Source organism: Humulus lupulus, chromosome 2, assembly GCF_963169125.1.
Source record: "Humulus lupulus chromosome 2, drHumLupu1.1, whole genome shotgun sequence".
Taxonomy (NCBI): Eukaryota; Viridiplantae; Streptophyta; class Magnoliopsida; order Rosales; family Cannabaceae; genus Humulus; species Humulus lupulus.
The window spans coordinates 285,567,688-285,593,619 of record NC_084794.1 but is presented as its reverse complement, the minus strand read 5'-3'; the positions used below and the strand labels follow the sequence as shown (position 1 = coordinate 285,593,619).

The 25,932-nt window shown below is 31.7% G+C and overlaps 4 protein-coding genes across 5 annotated transcripts; 1 reads left to right on the top strand and 3 right to left on the bottom strand.

Moving 5' to 3' along the window:
* Positions 1-10,134: 10,134 nt before the first annotated feature.
* Positions 10,135-11,561, bottom strand: LOC133816757 (late embryogenesis abundant protein D-29-like). The gene is made up of 2 exons (XM_062249081.1): positions 11,131-11,561; positions 10,135-11,046 (listed from the first exon to the last, which is right to left on the bottom strand). The coding sequence occupies exons 1-2, from the start codon at positions 11,486-11,488 to the stop codon at positions 10,553-10,555; spliced, it is 852 nt and encodes a 283-aa protein (XP_062105065.1). The 5' UTR covers positions 11,489-11,561; the 3' UTR covers positions 10,135-10,552.
* A 1,582-nt stretch (positions 11,562-13,143) lies between these two features.
* On the bottom strand, positions 13,144-16,488 carry LOC133819622 (uncharacterized). 2 transcript variants are annotated; one of them, XM_062252914.1, is made up of 3 exons: positions 16,251-16,488; positions 15,564-15,924; positions 13,144-15,250 (listed from the first exon to the last, which is right to left on the bottom strand). In XM_062252914.1, the coding sequence occupies exons 2-3, from the start codon at positions 15,908-15,910 to the stop codon at positions 13,357-13,359; spliced, it is 2,241 nt and encodes a 746-aa protein (XP_062108898.1). In that variant the 5' UTR covers positions 15,911-15,924; positions 16,251-16,488; the 3' UTR covers positions 13,144-13,356. The 2 variants fall into 2 exon arrangements, with proteins under 2 accessions (XP_062108898.1, XP_062108897.1); XM_062252913.1 differs by having other exon boundaries at positions 15,564-15,919; positions 16,251-16,487.
* A 97-nt stretch (positions 16,489-16,585) lies between these two features.
* On the top strand, positions 16,586-19,149 carry LOC133819624 (protection of telomeres protein 1a-like). Its single transcript, XM_062252916.1, has 10 exons — positions 16,586-16,953; positions 17,044-17,174; positions 17,243-17,435; positions 17,535-17,602; positions 17,691-17,776; positions 17,866-18,144; positions 18,224-18,297; positions 18,408-18,466; positions 18,605-18,757; positions 18,858-19,149. The coding sequence occupies exons 1-10, from the start codon at positions 16,818-16,820 to the stop codon at positions 19,026-19,028; spliced, it is 1,350 nt and encodes a 449-aa protein (XP_062108900.1). The 5' UTR covers positions 16,586-16,817; the 3' UTR covers positions 19,029-19,149.
* LOC133819623 (uncharacterized) lies at positions 19,134-23,663 on the bottom strand. The gene is made up of 17 exons (XM_062252915.1): positions 23,215-23,663; positions 23,039-23,136; positions 22,813-22,932; positions 22,498-22,587; positions 22,295-22,410; positions 21,798-21,897; positions 21,466-21,537; positions 21,338-21,385; positions 21,182-21,259; positions 20,984-21,103; positions 20,650-20,755; positions 20,402-20,565; positions 20,033-20,167; positions 19,782-19,912; positions 19,608-19,670; positions 19,435-19,513; positions 19,134-19,341 (listed from the first exon to the last, which is right to left on the bottom strand). Exons 1-17 carry the CDS (start codon positions 23,498-23,500, stop codon positions 19,273-19,275), a joined length of 1,875 nt encoding a protein of 624 aa, XP_062108899.1. The 5' UTR covers positions 23,501-23,663; the 3' UTR covers positions 19,134-19,272.
* Between the last annotated feature and the right edge of the window lie 2,269 nt (positions 23,664-25,932).

The following is a 25,932-nucleotide window of genomic DNA, read 5'->3' as shown; positions in this document are numbered from 1 at the left end:
AAGAAAACTCAAATGAAAGAATAAATTAATATATGATTATTTCTATTTATACATAACACTAAATAACTAAAGAAATAAATAGATTATCTTAATTGGATAAAGGAAAATTGTATATCTATATATTATTTCATTATTGATTTTAGTAATTAAACTCAAAAAAGTGAACTAAAAGGAAAGACAAACTAATATGATCTAATACATGTGTTATATTATTATTATTGGGATATTTTTTGTGTGGGGATTATTATTGGAATATCATATGCAAATATATACCTAATGTTTCAATAGCTAAAAGACAAAAAAAAGGATACTCATGGAAATAAGTGAGAAGGTTAGACCATTTATTTTTGTATGAAGGGCATATAGTACCTTATTATATTAGAATGATATATAATATTAATCTACTTTTCATATAGAGCCATGAAGGTTATTCATTGCACATGCATGCAATTTTTGACCACATCATAAAATATATATTTATATCAGAGACGGCTACCTTACCTTATCTAAAAATGACTTCGCCGATACATACACACATATACAAATATACATATAATACGAAAAGAAAACTGAGATGACTTGTTAATTTTACATTTACACCTAGCTAATTAATATTATATTATTTTCACAGCATAGCATGATTGTCAGCCGTGACAAACAATAATAATATCAATGAATGATTTGTGTTTGTTTTATTTATTAAACTGTGGAGTTGGTGAGACTAGGAGAGTAGTACTAGTACTAGTATTCTAATATAATTACAATAAACGTGTTTATCAAGCTTGATTATATTTCATAAATACAGCCCATTAGAAACCATTGATGAATTTTAAGTTATCCCCATTTCTTACATTTCATATATATTAAACTAACTATAGGGAAATTCTTGGGTACTCTTGCTCAAAACGCCAGTACCATAATGTCATTTTTAAAAATATGAGGTGGCTTACTCTCTAGCTACCATCCGCCAAATTTGAAAATTATTTTCAAACATAACTTTACACAATGATTGGTGGCATTTTTTGTTTATTTAAAATCATAATATATAATATGGGCAACTTAGAAAAATGTGAAGGTATTTGCGTGAGTATCACCTATCTCACATCACTGCACATTTTAATATAATATTAATTATTTAACAAATTCAATTATAGGGTCTTTCTTCGATTCTCTCTCTAATTACTACCATATCACATATATCTTAGATTTTGTGAATACTAAGTATTTTGGACATATTATTGTGTATAGTAAATACAATATAATGTGTATATATTGAATTTGCATAATGAATTCCAAGATTTTATATATAAATAAAAAAGCTTTATTTTTTTTAATCTTTTATTTAGACATTTCTAAGACAAAATTATATTTATTATATTATTACTGGATTTAATTTTTTGGTGTAATTAAAATAATATTGTTTATAAGCAAAAAATATAATGTTATAATTAGGGCAAATGTAGTTAATTTGCTAGGAGTATCTCCAATGAAATACTAAATTGGTAATGTATTGCTAAAATATAGATTACTTTACAAAAAAAACTTGCTCCAATAATGTGTGAAAAGTTGTGTCAAATTTGACACATGCTAAAAGTTGGACCAAATTTAATACACAATATAGCATGGTGCATATTTTGCATCACCACAATAAATGTTACACTTTTTTATTTACTTTTGTGTCATTTATATTATTCTTATCTATTTGCATTAAATGTTATGGCTTTTACCTTGTTATTTTATTATTATTTTATACTATCAATAATAAAATATAAAAAAAAATTATTTTTTTTATATTTTTAGTAAATATCAAATTAACATTAATGAAATATTAAATTTTATAATAGTTTTTATAATTATGCATTGGAGCATAATACTAAAAATTGTGCTAAATATATAATATATTAATTTTTTGTGCTAAATATAACACATTATTTATATTTTCTTTGAAAAAAAAATAGTTAATTTGCTAATTAGTGTGACTAACTATTTTTATCTTTTCTATTTTTCTAAAAAGTAATTGAAGTCTGCGTGGTAGTTCGGTCCATGTGACCTTTGAGTTTTGGACAGTTAATTAATTAGATTTTTATTATAATGAAAATGGCAATTGGTACTTACATCTTTTAAAAAACGTCACCTGTTATTATTTAAAGCTATTTTTGAAAATAATTTCCAAAATTGATACATGGTAACCAGAGAGTTAACCACCTCATATTTTTAAAAATGGCACTATCGTATTGGCCCAGTACCCAAGAATTTCCTTGAACTATATATTGTAAAGACAATAAGATTAATTAGTGTAAGACAAACGCATCCATTTCGCGATGAAAAAAATCCTCCAATTTAAAATATTTCACACATTCCATGTTCACCTAACAACAATTAAATATAAATTTTTTACTTTATATAATATAAATAATGACAAATTTGATAAGATTTTGTGGTTATTTATTGTTGATACACATAATATATGCAATGTTTAATGGATTCTGTTCTGCCCGAGATTTTGAAAACCAAAAATGCATTATTATATTGATATTCTCACACATATATAATAGTAAGTAGAGCAAACCCAAAAAAGGCACAATAAATGGGTTTTTTTTTCTTTACTATTTTTGGTTATCACCATCCACATATTTATTTTAAAAATAGACAAGGGTTTCATCAAAGATCAATGTTATAATTTAATAAACAAAAATCCTGAATGGAGTGGTGGTGACCCACATAGAATTTTTTGTCCACAAACTAAACTAACACATGAATTGGAGTGTGGATTGATTGATCACATAGTTGATTTGTGGCTCTGATTGGAGCTGCACAAGACTCTTGGGGGTGCCTAAATAATACGCGTATGGGCTTCAATAATTCATACATTGTCACGTGCATTTTTTTTTAAAGAGATATATGTAGTAGCATTGTCACGTGCATTTTTTTTTTATAGAGATATATGCAGTAGCATTGTCACGTGCATTTTTTTTTATAGAGATATGTGTAATAAAGATAAAGAGATAGGTGAAAATAATTTTTTTTTAAGTAATTTTGTATTCTAGTCTATTTTTTATAATTTTTTGTAAAATGATCTTTGTCTAAAATTTTTGATTGACTGTTTGAATTTTTTGACTACCTGTCTAAATTTTCAACTATCTGTCTAAATTATGAAATGTCATTTTGCAAAATATTATTAAAACTAAACTAGAATGTAAAATGTCTTTAAAATATATATGATATTTTGACAAAGAACCCTAAGATTATATTAATACAACAAATGGTAAGATTTGAACCAAGTTTCTATTATGTGATGTTAAGTAATATATGATGATATGAAATGAGATGAGCACCACACAAGATTGGATAGAGATACTCAAGATGAAAATGAGCATGAGACATGCAACTATTCTCGTCTTCTTCTTCTTTTTTCTTTAATTTAATGAGGTGGTTTGATTGTGTAACGTGGTGGTTGCTACTTGTCAGTGGGATGATGACCCTTTTGCTCACTCACCAATTCATATGATCTGCAATGCACATGCATATGTTGCTTTTTACTCTCTTAATTACCAACTTAACATATATGGCCAGGCAATCTACTAAGATTAAGACTACTGACAATACGTATAAACATATGGTGTTGGTATCATGTTTGTGTCGATAATGTTCATGATACGACACACACAGTTATTAAACATATCAACAATCTAAAGGCAAATACAATATATTAGTTAGCAGATCATACGAAAACACTACACGTTTACTTAATTTTATTTATAAAATATATTAATTTATTTTTATTATCATATGCATTTTAAATAAATAAACAATATCATATTTTATAAAAGGATAATATAAACATATTTTTTAAAAATTTAACCAAAACACTGTTCATGGTTAAAAAAAAAGATCATTTTTATTTTTTAAAAAAAGAATAAAAAATCATTAAACCAAGAATATGCCAAAAATACATTTTTTATATATAAAAATATGGTGCATTCTAGTTTTAAAATTAAATATTTTTTTAGAAAAAACAAATATGAATTTTAATGTAATAAAATATTAAAAAAATTCTAAAATTTTTAATTATTTGATTTATATACATTATTTAATTAATGACTTATGCGATTAAAATAAGTAATTTTTCATTAAAAAAAACTAAACGGAAAAATAAGAAAATATGTATGTTTATGTCTTATTTCACTATTATATATATGTTTGGATAAATAAAATATGTTAAATGACAAAATAAATAATTAATAAAAGAAAGAAAAAAAAATTAAACACATAAATATTTTTCAGTTATAGTTTTAGAAAAAAAATTGATAGAGTAATTTAAATATATATTTTTAAAGAAGAGTAATTTAAATACTTTAACATCAAATTTTAAAATATGTGATGAGACTCATTTGTTACTTTTTATTTTATTTTTTAATTTATTTACCTTATTTAGATTTATTACTTTTTACTTATTTTTTAATTTATTTATCTTATTTAGATAATTTTAAAACTAACAGTTGTTACACCCAAATTTTGAGGATGAATAAATGAGTGTCGAAATGTAGACCCGTAAAGTGTAAACTCGAAAATAACAAGCAATGACTGAACACTTGTATAAATATGCATGATTCCTGGCCTGTTCTTGTTGGCGATCGAGCACAAGTTTAAAGACTTGAGCTTAAGGTTCAAGCTCGAAAGAAAGAATCTTCTCCGACACATATGGGTATTATTCGAGCCTTAGTTGCAAGCTCTAGGGTATTGGTCTCCGAAGATTAAGTTCGATGAAACCATTAGCTGAGGAGGAGACTAACTGGAATAACGAGCTCGAAGAATTGGTCGATCTCGAAAACACGTTAACCTTGCATTCGAGGTCAGCAACGCGTTTTGTACACAACAACTGTTAGGAGATCCCTATTCCTTAGGGATTTGTTGTTATCTGATATTAAATCTCAATTAACATGAGATATTATGTATTTAATGTATTTATTTACATTTATTTCATATTTGAATAATTTGTTGTAACTTCCCTGAATCAGGGGAAGATATTCTCCTAACTATGCTTATAAACAGCCTGGTAATTTTCATTTGTATTCACGCACAACTTGGTACTGAGAATACTCTGTCGAATTGCTCTGAGAAAGCTTTGAGAGAGTATTACGAATCAATAATATTGATTCGTGGACTAGGAAAATTTTAACTGCTGAACCACGAAAAAGTTATTCTGTTTTGAAATATTGTTTAGCACTCTTCAAATTGAAGTTGATGAAAAACGGCGTTGTAAGCACACATAGTTAGTTACGTTTGTTCTAGGCAGTTGGTTTTTTGTTTTCGTTCTGTTTTATCTGTTATTTTACCAACTGATCATTTAGTTACTGCAACAACTTCTTAACATTTTATGTACCAATATATAAACTCATGTAATCTGATCTTTTAATTCAATGAAGCACATTATTTCTTTCACATACTGTTATCTACTTTGTTCTCATTTTCTCAACATTAACAGGCGTCAATAACAGTGTTAGAAAACAATAAAAATATGTTAAATCTACTCGAAAAAACTTATTTCGTTAAACTCACATTTAAAATATATAAATATATCAGGTAACTTGAATACAAGATTAACATGCTTAATTACATAACTAAACGTGTTGTAAAAATATAATTATATAACATATTATAAAATCTAAAGCACAAACATAATACATAATTCAAGTATTCATTAATAATAATTTAAAATTTAATATAAAATAATAAAATTATATATTTAAATTGAATATCTTAAAAAATCATAAATATCCTTAAAAAAAAGACAGATCATAAATAAATTAACAGAAAAACCATAAAAATTAAATGTATCTATTTATTTCCATTTACTTTGTGTCGTGTTAAAAATTATCAACCTAATTAAGATCGAATCTTCATCTCTTTTTTTCCCTCATTTTTACTCTCTTAATTACCAACTTCAAACATATGGAAAACGAATCTTCCAATCCAAGTCCCAACTCTATATCTTTTTTTTAAAAAAAAAGGTACCAACTCTATACTTTCCTATTACTTAGGTTCATATCCAATCCAGGCCCATATATATTGTATTTGAATTATATTAAGAAGAATTTACAAAAATATGGGAAAAAATATGAGTTTTTATATTTATGGACAAAAAAAAAATGCTACAAGATATGGTGATTTTTTTTATAAAAAATAAAAAATTTAAAATATGGAGATCCCATAAAATATAAAAATTAAATTACCATATTTTTACATTAAACTTTCTCACACTTTCTCATCATCTTATTTCTCTCTTATGTTTATCCTATTCATTTTCTCATTTCTCCATCTCTCCTTCCTCACTTGGTTTTTTCTTCTCAACCCTCTGCCGTAGACATCACCTCTGCCCTCCATCGGTGACGCAGCCCCCCACCCCCCCGATGATGATGCAACTCCACCGCCCTTTGGTTCTTCTTCTTCTTCTTCTGTTGTTGGTGGTGGTGGTGGTTTTAATGTTATTCTTTTGGTTGTTCTTGTTGCTCTTATTCTTTTTCACATCTGATTTTGTACTTTAGATATGATTTTTTTCTTCAAGCCCTAACTGTAACCAGTTACCATTACAATTTGTTTAGATTTTTTTTGTTCAAATCTGATTTTTTTTTTTCAGACCTGTTTAAGTAACCACGTACTATGCCGACTGATTCTTTTTTTTTCATATTTGATTTTTTTTTCAGACTTAGCTGTAACTAGTTACAATAACGATCAATTTATATATATTTTTTTGTATATATCTGATTTTATTTTTAGTTCTAGATAAGTAACTGGTTACCATCGTAACTATTTTTTTTTTCAGATTTGATTTTTTTTTTCAAACCTAGCTGTAACCAGTTGCCATTATGATAATTTTAGATTTTTTGTTTGGATCCTATTTGTTTTCAAGTCTGGCTAAGTAACCGGTTGCCATCGCAACTAGTTTTTTTTTCAAACTTAATTGTAACCGGTTACCTTAACGATCAATTTAGTTAATTTTTTTCATATCAGTTTTTTTTTTCTCCAAATCTCACTAAGTAACCAGTTACAGCTGATATTTTGATAATAGTACATTACTAAAAAATTAAAATTATTTGTATAGTTGTAACTAGTTACTACAACACAACTTAAAAAATAAAACTAATTTTTATAGTTATAACCAGTTACCACCCATCACTAAAAAAATTGACAGCGACAAATGATTAGTACTACAAAAAAAAATCAAAATTGTTATGATAGTGGTAACCGGTTACATGGGAGAAAATGTTGATTGAAGAAATAAAAAATAAAAGAAAAGAAGAAAATGAAACGTTTTTCAATGTCTGAACAAAAAAAAATAAATTAAAAATAATACTTACAATTACTGAAATACCCCACAAAAAATTCAAAATTAGCCAAAATAATCATATATAATTAAATATGGTAAAACTAATAAATCATTGCACAAATATGGGGAAAAATCCCATAAAAAGTAAGAAAACATAAAATATCATATAAAATGCACACAAAAATGCTATATTTATCAAAGTTTAGAAAATTTTCTCATATTTCATGTAAATTCCTCTTATATTAATACTATCAAAAAAAGCTCATTAGATTGGATTAAATTAAGTGAAAATTACACTCTTTATGCCATTTTTTCCATTTAATTATTAGGAAATTTACACATATATATATATAAAATGCAAACTAATTCCAAAAATACATTAAAACAACTTATTTATATATGTCATGCCATGTCAGCACTGGTATATCAGAATTTGAAAAAAATACGTAAAATTCCACATTCAATTTTTTTTTTTGTTTTCTAGATTGTAAAAATATTACTTTTTGGTTGCTTACGATACCGATAAACCGATTAATTACTTTTTATTTTATTTTATGAACAATTGTATTTTTAGATCATATTATTTCGTATACATTTTAGTTACCTCGAAACTTATTTGTAGACATCTTAATATACCAATTAGTTTTTTCAGGTTATATTATGAAATCTTATTATTTAAGATACATTTCGGTAACTTTCAAACTTATTTAGTAACTAATAAATTGTCACACAGTATAACAAGTTAACATATTTCTTATTAATAAAAATTACTTAGCATGCGAAATAATATCTTTTAAATGAAAATTTTTAATAGAATTTTTTAGTCATTCATGTAATTTACATGCTGCCTTATAAGTTTAAGTTTAAAGTTTATGATGTTTAAGATACCATTTGGTTTCCTTACAAGTTTTTTTTGGAAACTTATCGAAATTGCTCTATAAAATAAGATTATTTAGAATACCATCTAGTAACTTTTAAATATGAAATAACAAAATACTTTTTAGTAACCCATGAAGTTGATTGGTATATTGAATTTTGTTTAAATTTAAAGTTTGGTTAACCAAATATAAAAAAAAAAATTACAATGTTACTTTTGATTCTGGTCATCTTCTCTAGTGACGGTGAGAAAACATATGCTTCTCAAATCACAGAAAAGAAAAAGAAGAAAGAGTTGTGTTATTTATCGACCCCATTATTTGCGGCAAAACTTTTCACCGGAAATACCTTTATATTCACTACAAATAAGCATTCTGATTAGTTATAAGTGAAACGACGTCGTTCCATTTAAAAATTGAAACCCTAACTTTATTTGTAGCAAAAAATTTCACTGCAAATAATACATTAGTTTGCCGCTAATAATGAATGAAAAAATGCTCGCATAATAAATTTCAACACAAATAAGTGGACTTGCACAAATACAGTATTGCAAATCTTTCACGCTTTTATTTTTAGGGAAATCTACAAAAATGCACTAAAAGTTAAAAAAATATATGAAAAATATGGTGTATTAGAAAAATACATAATTTTTGGATAAAAACACGGAGTGGCAAAAGTGTAAATACGAAGTGACTTTTAAATCATAAATAAAAGCGATAAAATATAATTTTCTGGGATCAACATTTACAAACTTGTAAATATCTGTTACAAAATTGTAAATATCTATTACATGTTTGTAAATAATATTTATAAAAATCAGTTTTAGAATTATTTTTTTTTGTACATAAAACTTACGAACAAATTCGTAACTAATTTTTTATTTTTGTAACAATAGTTTACATATATAGTTTCATAACTAGGAAATATATTTTGTAACTAACATTTACAAAAATAATTTATAGTTGAGAAATCGTAACCAAAATTTACATAAAAATATTATACTTTTCCATATGTTACAAACTTATACCAAAAACCATCAAATTTATATTATACAACTAAAAAATATAAATTTAAGATATTTATTATTTATAAATACAGTTACAAAATAGTGAATTACAATAATTTTGTAAATAAATTTTACATTTTTGTAACTAACATTTACATAAATATTTATAATTTATTTAACATGATTATTACAAAAATTTACAAAACTAATTTTTTAACTCTAAAATATATTTTTGCAACAAAGTTTAAACTTTGACTAGATTAAGATTTGAAAGTAAAAAAGTCACAAATTTATAATTGATAGTATAGGAAATATATTAAAGTGGTGTAAATTCACGGTAGCGAAAAATTCGCCATCAAAAAATGCCAAAATTCTTAGTGTTTTGGGGATAATTATTTACGGAATGACTATATTTATCACAAATAATTGAGTTATTTGCAAATACTATCACAGTAATAATATGGGAAAGCCATATTTTTATAAATTAGTTCTTAAAAAAACTATATTTTGAAAATTTTCCCTTAAATTAATTAATATGATTTTCTCATAATTTATAATATTAATATATAAGTCCCCACAAATACTCAACAAACACAACCATGGTACTGAAAATGCTCAACATGCTCATAAAAACAAAAGCCCTAAAATGCTCGACACCACACTAATTAAGCTTTAAGGTACTTGGAATACACACAATTAAGGTTCTCAGCATCTAAGGTTTTAGATGCTCAGAAGACACATTTAAGGTTCGCTTCTCAGCATCTCAACAGACATAAATACTAACACCAGGATACTCAACATCACATACAGTTAAGTTGTCTGTTAATTCTGTTTCAAATCCCTTTACTTGTTTTCTTATTATGTATTATGACCGTTATATATGTTAGCTGTACTCGAATCATATATATTGTTAAATTATCTCGAGTAACAAAAAGAGAGAGAGAGAGAGGCATCACTTGTGTTGATTGTGTGTGAGTTTGTGTTCTCGTTCTCCATTGTTCTTCTGTGCTTTCTGGTGTGTGTTCGATCATATTTTCACAACACACAACACTCAACATCAGACACTAATACTAACTACTTAATACTAACAACACTAGGAGAAACAAAATAATCTACTATATCAGTAAACACAATTCGGATCAATAAGAACATAACATGGGCAAAGAAACTGCACTACATACTTTCTCTTATAGTATTTCCTTGGGTACCATAAACCCACCTATATCAAAACAAAACAAAATAGAACCAAAAAAAAAAAAAAAAAAGCAAAAGCTTCAAAAGCATATTATCATACACAATCTTAAATTTCAAACAAAACGAAACAAAACACAGTGCCCATTTGTTCAAAGCTCCTCATCTCGACCTCGACCTACTTTGTCCTTTGCAGCCTCATAGTTCGACTTAATGGTGCCCTTGGCAGACTCCAAAGTCTCCTCTGCTCTCTTCTTAGCCGCATCCTTATCCCTACTCAGCTGCTCCTCCGTCTCCCACTCTTTCTTCTTCCCTTCCTCTGCCTTCTGCGCCACCTTCTCTTTCACCTCCTCTGCCTTCTGCTTGGCGGCGCCACTGCCTTCATAAGCCTCCTCTTTGGCCTTCTCCGCCGCCTCGTAGGTCTTCTCCTTGGCCGCACCCGTGGCGTCGTAAACCTTCTCTTTGGCCTTCTGGGCAGCCTCGTAGGCCTTCTCCTTTGCAGCCTGAGCCGTGTTGTAGGCCATATCCTTAGCCGATTTGGCAGTCTCGTACGCCTTGTCCTTCGCCACATTCATAGTTTCACCGGTTTTCTCTGTTGCAGCATCTCTCGCTTTTCTTGCCTTGTCAGAAATACGCTCACCAGCATCTGTTTACAGTGTTATTTAATACATGTTAAACTATACATATATAAACAAGTTATAGTGAGGCCTGGCCAAGTGTTTATTATTACCTGAAGAAACCTCCTGAACTTTCTCCTTGCTCCTCTTAGCAGTATCAGAAACTGTTTCAGAAGCTTTCTGAGCATCATCCTTGGCTTCATTGGCGGTGTCCTTAAACCCAAGCCCTTCAGTGAACTTCTCCTTGGCCCATTCCGTCCAAGTCTCCGAAGTTTCTTTGGCTTCTTTTGCCGTCTCCGCCGCCTTGTTCTGCGTTTGCTGTGTCTTTTCTTTCATCTTGTCGTAGTCACGGCCTTCTTCATTGGTAGAAGGCATATTGCCCGCACTGGAAGGCCCGGTTAAGATCACCATAACCACCACCGCCACCGCCATACAGAAGAAGAGCCTAAAAGGCACACTCTTGGAAGCCATGATCGTGTAATATCAACTGTGTATAGTCTAATATCTCGATCACTACCCTGTTTACTGTGATTTTTTGAATTGAGAAAATGTAGAAGATGGTAAGAGTAAGATGCAAGAAGGGATTTGGAGGTTATAAACCTTATCGAAGAGGGTTGTAGAAGAACAAGTATGAGATTTTGACATGACACGTCCAGTGCCAAAGCAACGTGGAGTGTTGGAGGTTCTGGGTGTTAGCCACGTGTCCTCTCATTACATTCTAGGTGTCACCATCTTATCGTATCTGTGTCAACCGCACATACATATGATGTATCGAATGCTTTCTTTCCATTTTTGTATGAATTGTTTTTAGTGTGTACGCATTTTATAGGCTCAGATCAGATCTAAAGTTCCAGTGTTCGATGAAAGAAGATAACAAGCAATATTACAACAGCTAGCTTCCTTGGATAAGAGTTTATAAGCATAAAACAAAAGAAATACCAAAATTTATTCTAAAATTCTGGCCGAATATGAATCTCTAGAAACGTTGTTTTTTCTAATCAACATATGGAAAAACAAAAAATAAAATGGTATTTTTCTAATCTAACAGAAAATGATATATTTCAAAATTGACAAATATATGTGATATTTTGAAGAACTGCATCATCTTCATTTTTCTAGATTTAATTTTGATGTTTCTCCAGCCGAAATATATGCTTTATTACCCAAAACATTAGGAAAATAAATACCAAAATATTTCTAACAACCTAATGGAATATAAGGCATCTTAAAAGAAAAAGAAAAATTAGAAACATTTTGAAAGAACAGGAAATATTATAGAGTATGAAAAAGATATATATATATATATATATTGAGTGTGAATTTAAAACTCTATTAGAATATAAATAATGATCACAATATATGAAAAACCAAAAATATTACTAGCTATCATACACACTCACTTCTAAATATTAGAAATTTTGTTTCTGCTGATATTTAAATTTAAATTTAAAAATAAAAACGTAAAACAACTATTAGTATTTTATATTCATTCAAATTCTATTCTAGAACAATTCTTTGAAATATCTATAAAAAATTGTCTTATAGCTAGATAAATTTGTTCGAATTCAAATAACTTAAAGTTAGCATAAGTATGTGAAGGTTTATAATTTAAAGAATTATTTTAGCAATATAATTTTATAGAGTTTTAAATAATGAGATAAATTAGTTATTAATATTTGAATTTTAAAAGGAGGGAGAGCTTAGAATGGATATGGAAAAGAAAAACTTGTGTTAATTAAATTGCCATATTATCTTTTTTGATACAAATATTTATTAATTTAAAAAAAAATTATGACACATGACATTTTATTTTGCCTTTTTCTTTGAGTGGATTAAATTTTATAAATTTCTCCCTCCTTTTTTTTGTGCCCTTTCTCTCTTCCTCTAGTCAATGAAGAAATTCTGTAAAAATCGGCGTAGATTGGTTCTTTTGAAATCATCCAAAATCGGGGTCAGCTTTTATGTGCCCATTATATGCTTATATGTATTTCGGGCTCCTACTGACTGAAGTCGACAGTTAAACATAACATGAACGTGAGGTGATACACTTGTTTTCCATGCCAACATACCATTCTACGAAAAATAAGAAAACAGCCCTGTTAGCAAATTAATTCAAGTATCGTAGATGAGTAAAAAAATGAGATGATTAATAGACCAAATTGTTGTTACAAACAAAAAGCTTTCCTACGCTAATCTCAACTTAAGCTCGCAAAGTGCATAAATTAAAATACCCCATCAAAAATTTCAGAATCCATTTACATCAGGAGAGAAGAAAAAAGAAAAACGACCTACTTACAAAATCCAATCCTAACATGTGTGTGCTAAACTAAACTAAACAACTAAGAACTTTTGCAAGTCTTCTTGTTATGGCCAAGGCCTTTGCACTTGCTACATTGTAGCTGGCGTTTAATAATGTCTAATGATTCAACCTGCTTCATCTTTGGCCTCCCTGGGGGTCTTTTCGTCGGAGGTGGTGTCACAGTAACTAATGCCTGATTTGAATCACTCACAACTGGTTTGTCCACGTCTGGAACGGGCATAATTGACTCAGCGTAAGCTAGCCGGTAAGTCTCCACGGTGAAGTATCTAGAGCAATAATCATAAGGGCTCCTACCAGTGCATTCCATTACAGCAATAGCATGGCAGCAAGGCAAGCCTGTAAGTTGCCAACCCTTGCAGCTACAATCCCAATTGTCAATATCAACAACCACACTTCCAGATTCTCCCCGAACCTCGTATGAGCCACCATGTAAGACCAACACTTGAAGGGATTGAGCAGTTAAAGTCTCTTTCTGAAGCTGTTCTTCCTTAGATGGTGTTAGTTTCGTTGTCCATTGGTTGGAATCAACTCGATGTGTATAGAATGATTCCATCATCTTGCCTCTTAATACATCAATCATCTGTGTTATTGGCAACTCATGTGCCTCTGATACCCAACTGTAGAACTGCTGCCCAAAGTTTGATGTCATGTGATTATACCTTGCTCCTCCAAAAAAGGCGTTAGCCCAGTGCGCTGGCTCGCTTTCAATGACCCAATTGTGAGCATCAGGTGAGATACGTTTTATGCTATCCACACTTCGCTCGAAATCGTCTAGTCTGCATGCATAGGCAGCAGCATAGAAGTCATTAATCATGAACCTTCTTGCTTCATGAGAAAACTGACCCTTCAAGTCCCTATTAAGTTTCTCTGCGAGATGGCGTAAACAATAGCAGTGGTAGCACTTATCAAATACCTCAGCCAATGAATTCTTTATACCATTCTGAAAATCCGCAACAAATGTAAGCGGCTCAGATGTTGAAATTGTAGATTTGAGTTCTGTTAAAAACCAATGCCAGTTCTCATCAGTGTCAGCATCCACAACAGCAAAGGCAACTGGAAAGATACCTTCATCTCCATCTGCAGCTGTTGCAGACAACAACACCCCTTGGTATTTTGAGTTTAAAGCTGTGCTATCAAGAAAAAGGAGAGGGCGGCAACCTTGTTGAAAACCCACAATTGAGGCATGGAAAGATACAAACAGACGATGGAAGCTTGAGTCCTCCTTTGTGCTAAACGTAGCAATGCTGCCTGGATTTGTTTCCTTTATCTTCTCACAAAAATAGGGTAACTGAGTATATGCCTCTTTATAAGAGCCTTGAAGCTGCTCCCTAGCAATCTCTTTTGCACGCCATGCCTGAGAATAATTCAACTGAATCCCATACTCCCGTTTGATGTCATCAGCAATATCCTTAGGCTTATAGTTTGGAGAAACTTTCAACTTCTCCTTTATGATACTTCCCACCCAACCTCTAGTTGCGCGATACCCAGCTTTCACAGCAGCTCCATCACATGTGTGATTCGTGTGCATTTTCTTGATGCAAACCAACTGGGTAGTAGACAACCTTGAAGCATATATTCTCCATGGACAACCTTGGGACTTGCATTTGACAGTGACACGGTGACTGTCATTTTTCTTATATCTGTAAACAAATCCATGTGCAATTGAGTATTTATGCAAAGCTTCCCGGAACTCACTAAAACTATTAAACCTTTGATCCACACCGGTGATTGTGTTTTCCCACTGCTGAGCAGCTTTACGATGATTGTCGTCGCTCAAACCAGAAGGAACACAAACCAGAGGAAATTCATATGGCCTCAACTCATTTTGATGATTATCAGTGCCATTCTCAATCACAACATCAACACCCTCAGCAACAGGAACCACTGCTTCCGATACAGTTGTCCGGCTTGACCTGCACATTCAACCAATTTTATGAATCCTTTTCCACCAAGATTCAAACAAGATGCAATGTACTAACAATGGACGTTTATGCATCAAAAAGAAACAGCACATCACAATTCACAATCCACAAGGGTATCCAAAAACGCATTGTGCCAAAATGATTAAGAAGACAAGAACAACTTGTAATGTTAAACAACAAGCACACTACACTACCTTTCTGACAATGCATACCAAAATGAGGCACAGAATCCATATTCGTATAATTACACAAATAATGCATAAAAACACAAAAACGAAACAATAAACACCACAGCAGTAAGTACCTACTAGCAGGCATGTTGGATACATTTCTCGCAGCAGCTTCCTCAGACATGACAAAGACGTCGACAGTGACAGCCTCCCCAAGAAAATTGACCATTCGTTGCAAGTCCTTGTCCTTGGAGATGGTGATGAGGGTCTTCTTATTGCCCGGAAGAAAATACTTAATAATCATAGTATCAGCATTGAAATCAAACATTTCAGCTATTTCTGACTTGAAATCATTGAGTTGGGTTTCATTGTCAATGTCCACAGCGTAGGCCTCACCCCCAGTGTAGGAGAGGGATCCATCTTTGTCGGTGACGAATTCTCCCCCGGACTGACATATTGCTATAACTTTCTTTGTAGCCATGGCTTTAGTCTGCCCTACCAAACATTATTCATCAACACACACAGAGTAAGGCTTTTAACATTTAAACTTTCCATGAATAAAAACACATACAATGAAACATAACAACAACACAATTTATAATTTTCAGAATATAAATCAGAGCAAACCCAGTTTCCAATTGCCCTTAAGTAATCAAGAAGCGTTAAAAAAATTACATCTTTTTTCTTTGTTGTTTTTTGGGGGGAGAAATCAATATTCATTCTCAGCGAAGAACAATACCACATGAATAATAAAAAAGAAAGAAAAGATTTTTAGGTAAAGAAGAGGAAAGGGAAGAACCCTAATACAAGAAAAGACAAACCTTGAAGCCAGAGTAAGTGTGTGTGAGAAAGAGAGAAAATATAAAAGTCTTCGCGCTTGAGCCCTTTATCTGTCTTATTCTCGTTCAAAATAAATATAAATAAAAAAGAAAAATATAGAATAGAGATGGAAGTGATAGGCCAAAACAAGAATTGGGTGTTTTGGGTTAATGGCTTTAAGCCTTATGACGAGTTCTTCCTGTTCTTCTTCTTCTCCTCCTCCCTGGTCGTAGGTCATAGCCGTAAGAACAAGGGAAAAGTGTTGAAGGAAGAGGATACTCTAGCTGGGGTTGCATCCTTATCATGCTACGCCCGCCTAATCCCACCCCCTACATTACATCACTCTCTTAGCCCATCAATCTGGCCCAATGGGCTGATTTCTTGGGGGCCCACTTTGCTTTTTCTCTCTCTTTGAAAAGTTAGATAGATATGAAGTGTAGTAGTATCCTATAGCCCAAGTTCAAAATCAATCCAATCAACAAAAGAGGAAAAATTGCTAAAGAAGTTAAAGAAAAAAATTCAATCTTTTTTAGCAAAGAGTATACAGAGAGTGAATTCAATTGAAGAAGATGAGAGATAGGAGTGATTTTATGAGAATAAGAGAGGCTGTTGCACTCTACAACAGCAGAAGAAAATCTACCCAGAAGTTTAAGTTGGTTGGTTTTGTCATTGAGTTTTCTCTTCCCAGAAAGAGTCAAGGCACTGGTATTTCTCTTTTTTCATTTCTTTTTTTTATGTATAAGAATCAAAACCATCATCAACTTTATGTAAAGATTGTGTCTTTGTGTTGTGTAGATTATGTAACTACAATCAAAGTTGTGGACGAGTTACTCGCTGAGTTATCCATTAACATGTTCGCTGAGAAGGAAGAGCATCTTCCTCATCTCAACTCTTATAAAGATTTGATTGTTCTAAACAATGTCATGGTAAGTACCCTTTAACTTTCTCTTTCTCTTTTTCATTATCTTTGCTTTACTTTCCCCTTTTTTGCCAGATGAAACACTATGTTGATGGTGATGAAATTTGTGCTGTTTATTACAAACAAACTTCATCATTCGCTTTATTTGATGTCAAAACTACCACCAATACTCCATATCAAACTTCACCTGGTTTTCATCTCCAAAAACATGACATCCCTTGCATTACCTCTATGAGGGCTTTGAGTAGTCATTATGAAGTCAGTGCTGGTAAAGTTTAACTAAATAACATTTTGTTTGATTTCTTGAATTGTCAAATGAAAAAAAAAATAGACTGAAGTGTTCTCACTTGTGTGTTTTCTATACTAGGAAGGAATGAATATCTTATAACAATCAAAGATCTAGGAACTAAGATGTTCTTTGATTTAGTATGTCAGGTGAGCGGCTAACTCTTATCATTATTATCTTAATTAATGAGTTTTTGATGAATTTGTCTTACCAGTCTTCTTTTTCTGCTCAAACAAGGTTTTGTATGTCCAACAATTGGAAGGTGGGTGCATGCTTTTTGTGTGGGATGGAAACGATGCACCTCCATTAAAAGTGCAAACAATGTAAGACATGTTAGTTATGAACTTTATGGCTTCTCAAATCTATTTTTTTGTCTTTGCAAACCTTCACACGAATACGGTTTGTTCATCAGGCATGAAGAAGCAGAACTAGACCCTTTACCACTGGAAATTGAACCGACAACGCTAAATATGCTAATCCTTAGTAAATTTCCTTGTGTTGGAACTGTGTTGAGAGTGATGGCTCCTGTTGATATGAGTCCCTACTTTCAAGAAGAAATGGAGCAATGGGTGAAGATTCGCAACATGAAATGTGAAGAATCAGAATCTGGTTTATGGCTTGGTAGTTTGCTTCCCACCACTAAGGTTAGGCTCCTTCCTAACAGTGATCCAATTGTCATGGAATGTAAAAGGTAATAATTTTCTACTTAAATCTCTCAAAATATGCTGCTTGGTAGTATTACACACTATTTTTGAATTTGATATCTTCAGAGCAATGGATGAGCGTGGAGTGGGCAGAGAAGGTCGTTTGCCTTTTGGAAGTAATCCGCTATCTGGTTTAACTGGTACGTACTTTTGATAAAGCAAGCACTAGCAAATATATCATTCATAATCAATGTAGCAGCCTGCTGCTTATGCTTATGCATGTTTTGTACGTGTTATTTATTCTTTTCAGTGGTAGATTCCACAGAATTTCCATTTGCAACATTGATGGATCTCATCACTCACACAGAGGTTTTATAACTGATATTTTACCTTTTTTCCCATGCATTAGCTATTTGTGTATCATATATTCATTCAAAAGAGTTCCAAACTAATACATTAGCTTAAATATTTGGCTGGTATAAATGTATTGCATATTATTATTTTTAGATTGAAACCATAGTGAGATGTGTTGCTCGAGTAGTAGCAATCTGCCCTTCAAATTTGGATAGCTTTCTTATCCAGAATGGAGACTGTAGGATTATACTGACACTAGAAGATCCAACTGCAAGAATCCATGCCTTATTAGATGGCCACCATGGGGTAATAATAATAATATCCCATATTACTTATCAGAGAAGTTCAACATTTATTTTGCATTTTTGTAACTCATCTTCTGATTAATGTTGGTTGACACTTGCAGGATGTTTTCTTTGAGGATTTCACCTCTGCCTCAGATGCTTTAAAAACAGAGAAGATGAACAAATTACTAGGCTGTGAAAGTGATCACAGGAATCCACTTTGGATTGAATGCTGTATAAAGTCCAATGCTAATAGAATATATTTCATGTGCAACACTAAGCTTGTGGCATAGTGGCTTGTAGAGATGATTATATACAAATTTCGTTTTGGTCTTCTGTTTGAGTACATATTCACTGTTCAGTATGGGTAGTGTAACTTGTGAGGTAAAGGAAAAAGATGGCATTAGAAAATCTTATTTTATTGCATCTTTGTTTAACTCCAAGTTTCAGCAGTTAACTACAAGTTTAATATGTAATAGTTCCAAAATAACAACCACATAAATGGTCTTAACAACTAACATTACAATAGTTGTGATTTTATTGGTGGTTGTCGATGGTAGCAGACCCATTAAACATAGAATGGTTATATGAATCATGGGCAAGCGTCTGCATTAAAAGAAGGATATGCAGAAGTTAGTGAGTGTTAAGAAAAAGTGATAATCCAAATCATCGAAAGATGATGCCTTAATCTCAAATTACCTGTTCTTGAGAGCGGAAATACATAAATGGTGTGTAGTGCAAAAAATTTGACACTCTAGAAGTATATATATCTGCATACCTGCAATTTGAGAGTTTTTTTACATCATTTTAGTTAGAAGGTTCCAAGAAGTATTTGTAAAGAAAAATATGAAGTATTTGTAAAGGTACATTACTTCTCAATTTGTCTCATTATATGGCTTTTGTCCCATAAACCTGCTCGTGAAAGAAAGCCCCACCTAATATAGAACAGAAAGAGCTCAACTTAACCCGCAGATGATGCAAGTCTGAGAACACATAGGTATATATAATGTACATATAATATATTATATATGCATATATTATTTTACCTCTTGTTGAAGAGCTCTCCATCTGCTTCTAGCATTGTAGCGATTTTAGTGTCTAGTCTTTGCATAACTATAAGTAGCTTTTGCATACATTCTGTAAGATCTTGATCATCCATGTTTGTGGCAGCAAGAGTCTGAAAGCATTTTTTTTAAGGCAACAGTAAAAAGCAGTAGATTAGTTTTATAGTTTTTTTTTGTATTTTCTTTTTCTATGCTTTTCATCTCTAAGCCCACAGTGGTGAATGAAAGCCTACTTGAGCAGGACGCCCTTTAGTTCGCCTTTGCAGCGCAAGTCGAAGTTGGTTGAAAAGATCTCCTACAACTTCCTTCTGATTTATGAGCTCTATCAATGATTCTCTATGAACTCGGCTACGAATCAAGGCACGATACTGCACTTTCAATATTTCATGACACAATGAAAAGCTTTTCATGATTCAGTTAGTCAAAAGAAGCATAAACCTTTGCAAGCTCTAAAGCAAATAAGTTAGTAGTGTATATCCAAAGCAACAAGTGATTCTTAATTACAATGATATCCTGACTCCTAGAAATACTTCTTCAGTTGCCGTCCACTTCCATGCTTTTCTGTGTACTGAATATAAAGAGGAAACTAAGTATACACTGACCTCTTCTTCCAGCTCTCGACAAATCAATGCTGTTCGCCATCGCAGGTGGACTTTGGATTGACTTACGTCTGTGTATATATGATCACCCACATATAATATTTCATCTCCATGAATGTTTAGGGAACTCTCAACCATCTGAGCGCTACCCCCAGAGTATAAACCCCCTGAAGACAAACATAATGGATTGAATGGATTAAGCATCATCTATTGTAATGACTAATGAGCACAGGCACTAGAATAGAAATCACCTGTTTCAGCCTTGAAGCATGGACGCATAAGACCCTCACCCGTCACCACCTCATACATTGGTTGTGCCATTTGAAAAAACTCCGGTTTCCTGGCTGAGACTATTACCTGTTATAAACAACAATAGCAAAATAAACAAAAATAGTGACTTGGCATTCTTGATAATCAGTCATAATTCTAAGGTTGATCATATTTCTGGTTAAAGCAAGACGTTCTGAGATTTTTGCAAACAGAGCATGCAACTTTACCAATGTGGTTGACGACAAGGAATATTTCTAAACCTGCACAAACACTATCATTCATTGAATTTTGGCAAGAATTAGAGTGTTCACTCACAATGTCAAAGAGATCCCTCCAACCCATATTGTTTGGAAGATATCTATCAAAAGAATGCTGCATCATTTTGTTTGTGTAATGGTAATCTGAGTTGGTAATGAGCAGAAGTTTTTTACCAGCCTGACAAATGAGAATGTCAGTGTGAGTAAGACTTGATTTCACATTCCGCATACAAAGGAAAAAAAAGTTGTTGCATACCTCCTTTTGATCCAAAAGTGCTAAAGGTAGTTCCGGATCAGGCTCCACAAACAGTTCAGGTTTGGACATTATCTCACTCTGTAATATTGCCATTATCAGTTGACTCTGGTCTAATAAAGGCAATAATAAAAGCATAACTAATTAATACATTATTACCTTAAGCTGACCCTCTACATGTGCCCTGAAGAGGGCTCTTCCAACAGCCTGAAAACCATATTGGAAGTTAAAAGGAGCATAAATAACTAATACTAGTAGTCTGTAAACAAAATCTCTATGTACAGTGCCTTATAAAGCCCTTTATAGTCAAGTGGACCAAGTTCTGCAGTTATGGTTCCATCATCCAGTCTGTCAACCATCTGCAAGAAATCATATGATATAACTTTAGGTCAATTATATTGTTCCTTAGAAAAGGGAGAAAAATAAGACATGCAGGAATAACCTTAAATTATCATCCTTATAAATTAGAAAAGACATATTAAGTAAAATAACAGTGTCAAAGTAACATGTGTAGATCCTCAAATATCCATAAATTGAAATCCTACTTATTATTTCAAGATTAATTTAAAATTATTCAACATACAAAAACAGAACAAATATATTAGTGACAGTAAATTACCTGCATATATGCCACAGCTTCTGAAACAGAGAACAATGTGTTGAGAAACTCCCATCGACTCTCCTTCCGGAGATCCACTAATTCCCTCCCATAAATCTCACTTCGATGCAGAAAAGTGAAGTTCAATGATAAAAACAAACTGTTTTTTTTCCTCTTTTACACAAATGATGTACCGAAATACATAAAATTTAAGCCTATGAACACATAGTAGGGTGAAAAGGTGGTGCAACCAATCTATTTGAAATTTTGAAGAATAAAATGCACTAATAATATCAGTCAGTAACCCCAAGATAACTTCCTAAAAGAAAGTATAGGATGTTTATTATGCAATTTTCACTTAATAGGGCGTGCCAGTAATGTATTTTCTTTGATAGATTGAAAGAATGTGCATTTCTCATGTGGTCTCTTAGACCAACATAGCTCAAACAAATATGTTGCAACAAGCAAGCTATGTCTTCCATATTGCTGGAACCAAATCAACAAGGTCCAAAATATACCTTACAGCTCGAGTAGATAACATTTTGGTGCCATGCATAGCCCTTTTTACGTAACCAAATCGATCAGCCTTAACCAAGTTCCCTTTCTCCTTGTCAATTACAAGGCCTCTAATAACCTATGCAAAACGATGGAAGAAAGTAGTGAGATTACAAAGGACTGAGTTTATGAATAAATACATCAACTACTTAAACAAAGTTGGTACCAAGTCAGGGTCAAAAGAAAGTCCATCAACAGGGAAACCCACTTTCCTCAGATTGTCCATACAGTAATCATAAGCTCTTCCTTCCCAAGCCTACAAGAAAGTGAATCCATGTGAGACAAGAACCCCCCTCAAAATCCCAACTAAATGTACTATGAAAAAATAGATTTTATCGTAATGATAAACTTGCAGCCATTACCAAAATCACTTGATATCTACTGAGCGGTGATAAGTAAAGAAAGCTCAAATTGATGACGGTCCATTTAGCAACACAAAGATATAAGTTAGTCATAAGATAAAGGAGAAAGGTAATGTTACCATGACATTGTAATGCACCAAAGTATAGTCCATATCATATCCAATGGCACTTATTGATCTGAGATTCAAAGTGCGAGTGCAAAATATACCACGAGGTGAATATCTGGATGAAGAAGGATTCTGCAGCAGGAGAAGATTCTCAAGAATAAGACCCATATGAAAAAAAATGAAGTGCACAAGTTCAGTAAAGCTGTCATTTTATTGTCTAGAGAGTAAAAAAAAGCACCGGAATACCGAGGTCCCTAAGCAAATTCTCAGCTTCTTCAGCCTCCATCCAGGCTACTTCTTCAATGGGACCTTCTAATGTTGATTGGCCATCAATGGCTGCAAAGTAAAAGGGAGAAGAAGTGGGCTAAAGAAAGAAATAAATAGGGGGGCAAAAGAAGCGGTTTTGATAGATACCCAATGAGTGAAGATGGTCCAAGTTGAGGTTCAAATCTCCTTTGGTGCTCTCTCCCAAGTAATCAAAGTCACTGGAGCTGGAAGAAGTAACTGAAAACACATCATCTCCAATGGGGGTCTGGTTAGCGGTGGTGCAACCACACTTGGCGGTGGTAGTGGTGGTGGTGGCAGGAAACCGGGCGGCAGCAAACGAAACCTTAGAGTTGGAGTAGTTGATGTTGTTGGTATAGGAAAAGGGTCGTATCAAAAGAAAGCTGGCTGCAGCAGGGGCCTCTGAGACATACATCTTCTGGGTCGTTGCGAGTTGTGAGAGCGAAGAAGAAGAGAAGGGGAGGGAAGGAAATATCTTTCCACTCTCTGCTTTGCTGTACTGTGTGTTATATCAAACTCTCAGACTTGTGAGGAGTAGTCTCCCTCGAGAGCGAAAGACGGGGTCTTGTGTTTGGGCTTGTTTCGGCCACTCCCACAGCTACATTATACGTACAAAGTCAGTCCAATAAGCAAAGGCCTTTCTTTTATTATGTCCACCGATAAAAGTTGTAACCTTGGACAATACAGTACGAGAAGAATAGACTTTGGTTTCATTAACCGTTACATGTTTTTCTAAATTAATAATTAATGCTCGTGTTATTATGTTTTGTCGGCGTGCTTTTGCTGTTTTTCGTTTTCGTATGAGGATTAACTAACGTCATTAACGACCAAATAGCTGAAAATTAGAGAAGTTTCATTTGGTCCAATAGCAGGTCAACTCTTCAGGCCCAGTTGATTTCTAAATCCTAGGCCCAACTCCTGTCCATGAACGATGCAATAGGTTTGGATGTAAGTATCCAACAAAATGACACGACTGATTTTTGATTTATTAGAGCACCTCTCCAATGATGGTAAATATTAGAAGAAATTACATTTGATATGTGATTTTTAACCGTGTGTGTATAAATATGACTTTTTTAAAAAAATTCACTTTTATGAGTTTATTTTCTCATATTTTTGTATAAAAGATAATTTATGCTATAATTTTAATCTTAATCAAGTTTTATTAATTTGGAAGGGTATGTGATTTTTAACTGTGTGTATAAACATGGCTTTTTTAAAAAAAATTCACTTTTATGAGTTTATTTTCTCATGTTTTTGTATAAAATATAGTTTATGCTATAATTTTAATCTTCATCAATTTTTATTAATTTGGAAGGGTATGTTTGTAATTTGATTGTTATTTTTTTAGCTTATTTATTTATTTTATATTAAATTTTTCTTTGGTTGTTTTGCAAATTTTTTTTGTAATATGAATTGTGTTTAAAATTATTTTTTATTTATTATAAACATTTTTTCCTTCTATTTTAGATTGTACGTTTCTTTTTTCAAATCATGGGTAAGGTAATCAGTTACTTGATTGATCTTTGACAGTTATGTAAAAAAAATCCTAGAGCTATGTTAAATAAAATGTACTGGGAGGAGTAACCAGTTATCCTGAGAGGAGTAACTTTCTGCCATAAGAGGGGTAATCAGTTACCATAAGAGGGGTGACAAGTTGCGCATATTAAATATAAAAAGAAACATCAAATTTGAAGGAAAAAAAGGAAGAACACTTCATTAAAAAATGAAGAAGAAGTAACTATGATTTTTGTAACATAGTTAACTAATTAAGAACCTAGAAATATACACACATGTTAGAACATGAAGGTAACCAGTTACCATCAGAAATATACACACAAATAACATGAAGGTAACCAGTTACCCCAAAAAATATACACACAAAGAACGGGTAGGTAACCAGTTACCACAGATTTGAAGATAGAAAAAAAAATTAGATCCACCTCCTTTCCCTTCTTTCCTATCTTCTTCATATAATTTTTTTTTAGATTTGAATGTTCCCATCAAGGTAACTGGTTACCCATTTACGTTTTCATAATTTTATTAGTTTTCTTACCAAATTTTGGTGTTCCTATAAGGGTTATAGTAAAAATAAAATGCTGTTTTTACATATAGTGAAAAAAAAAACTATAAAAAAAGATACAATAATAAATAAAAAAATAGTAAAATAATTATGTAATGTTAAAATATGTGTGAAAAAAAGGAATGGAATGAGAAAAGAATAAATACAAAAAATGAAAAAAAAAAAAGGAAAAAAAACTTAGGAAAGAAAACTAAAAAAAACAAAACAAAAGAAATAATGAAGGAAAAAAACAAATGAGTGAATAAAAATGAAAAGAAGAAGAAGAAGAAAAATAATGGAAAAATGGATTGAAAAAAAATATATATGAATGAAAAAATTGGTAGAAAAAAAAAAGAAAAAAATTGGAAGAAGAAAGAAAGCTCATATGTGTGAAAAAAGAAAAAAAATGGAATGAGAAAATAATAAATACAAAAATGAATAAAAAAAATGAAAGAAAATTGAAAAAATATGAACAAAAAAAAAACAAAACAATACAAATGAAAGAAAAAAATAGATAAATGAATAAAAAGAAAAAGAAGAAGAATGGAATATGGAAAGAAAAAAAAAAGGATAAAGGAAAAAAATGGCAGAAAAAAAAGAAAAATGGAAAAAAAAAAAGTAAGGAAAAAAAGAAAAAAAATAAGGGAAACTACACTAATTGACCCTAATTAGCCCTATATTTATAACTCTAACCTTTAGTTAATGTTTTTCACATTTTTGACTCTTTAAGACAAAATTACCCATCTGTCAATTCATGGAGTTTCCCTTAAACAAACTATTAGAAA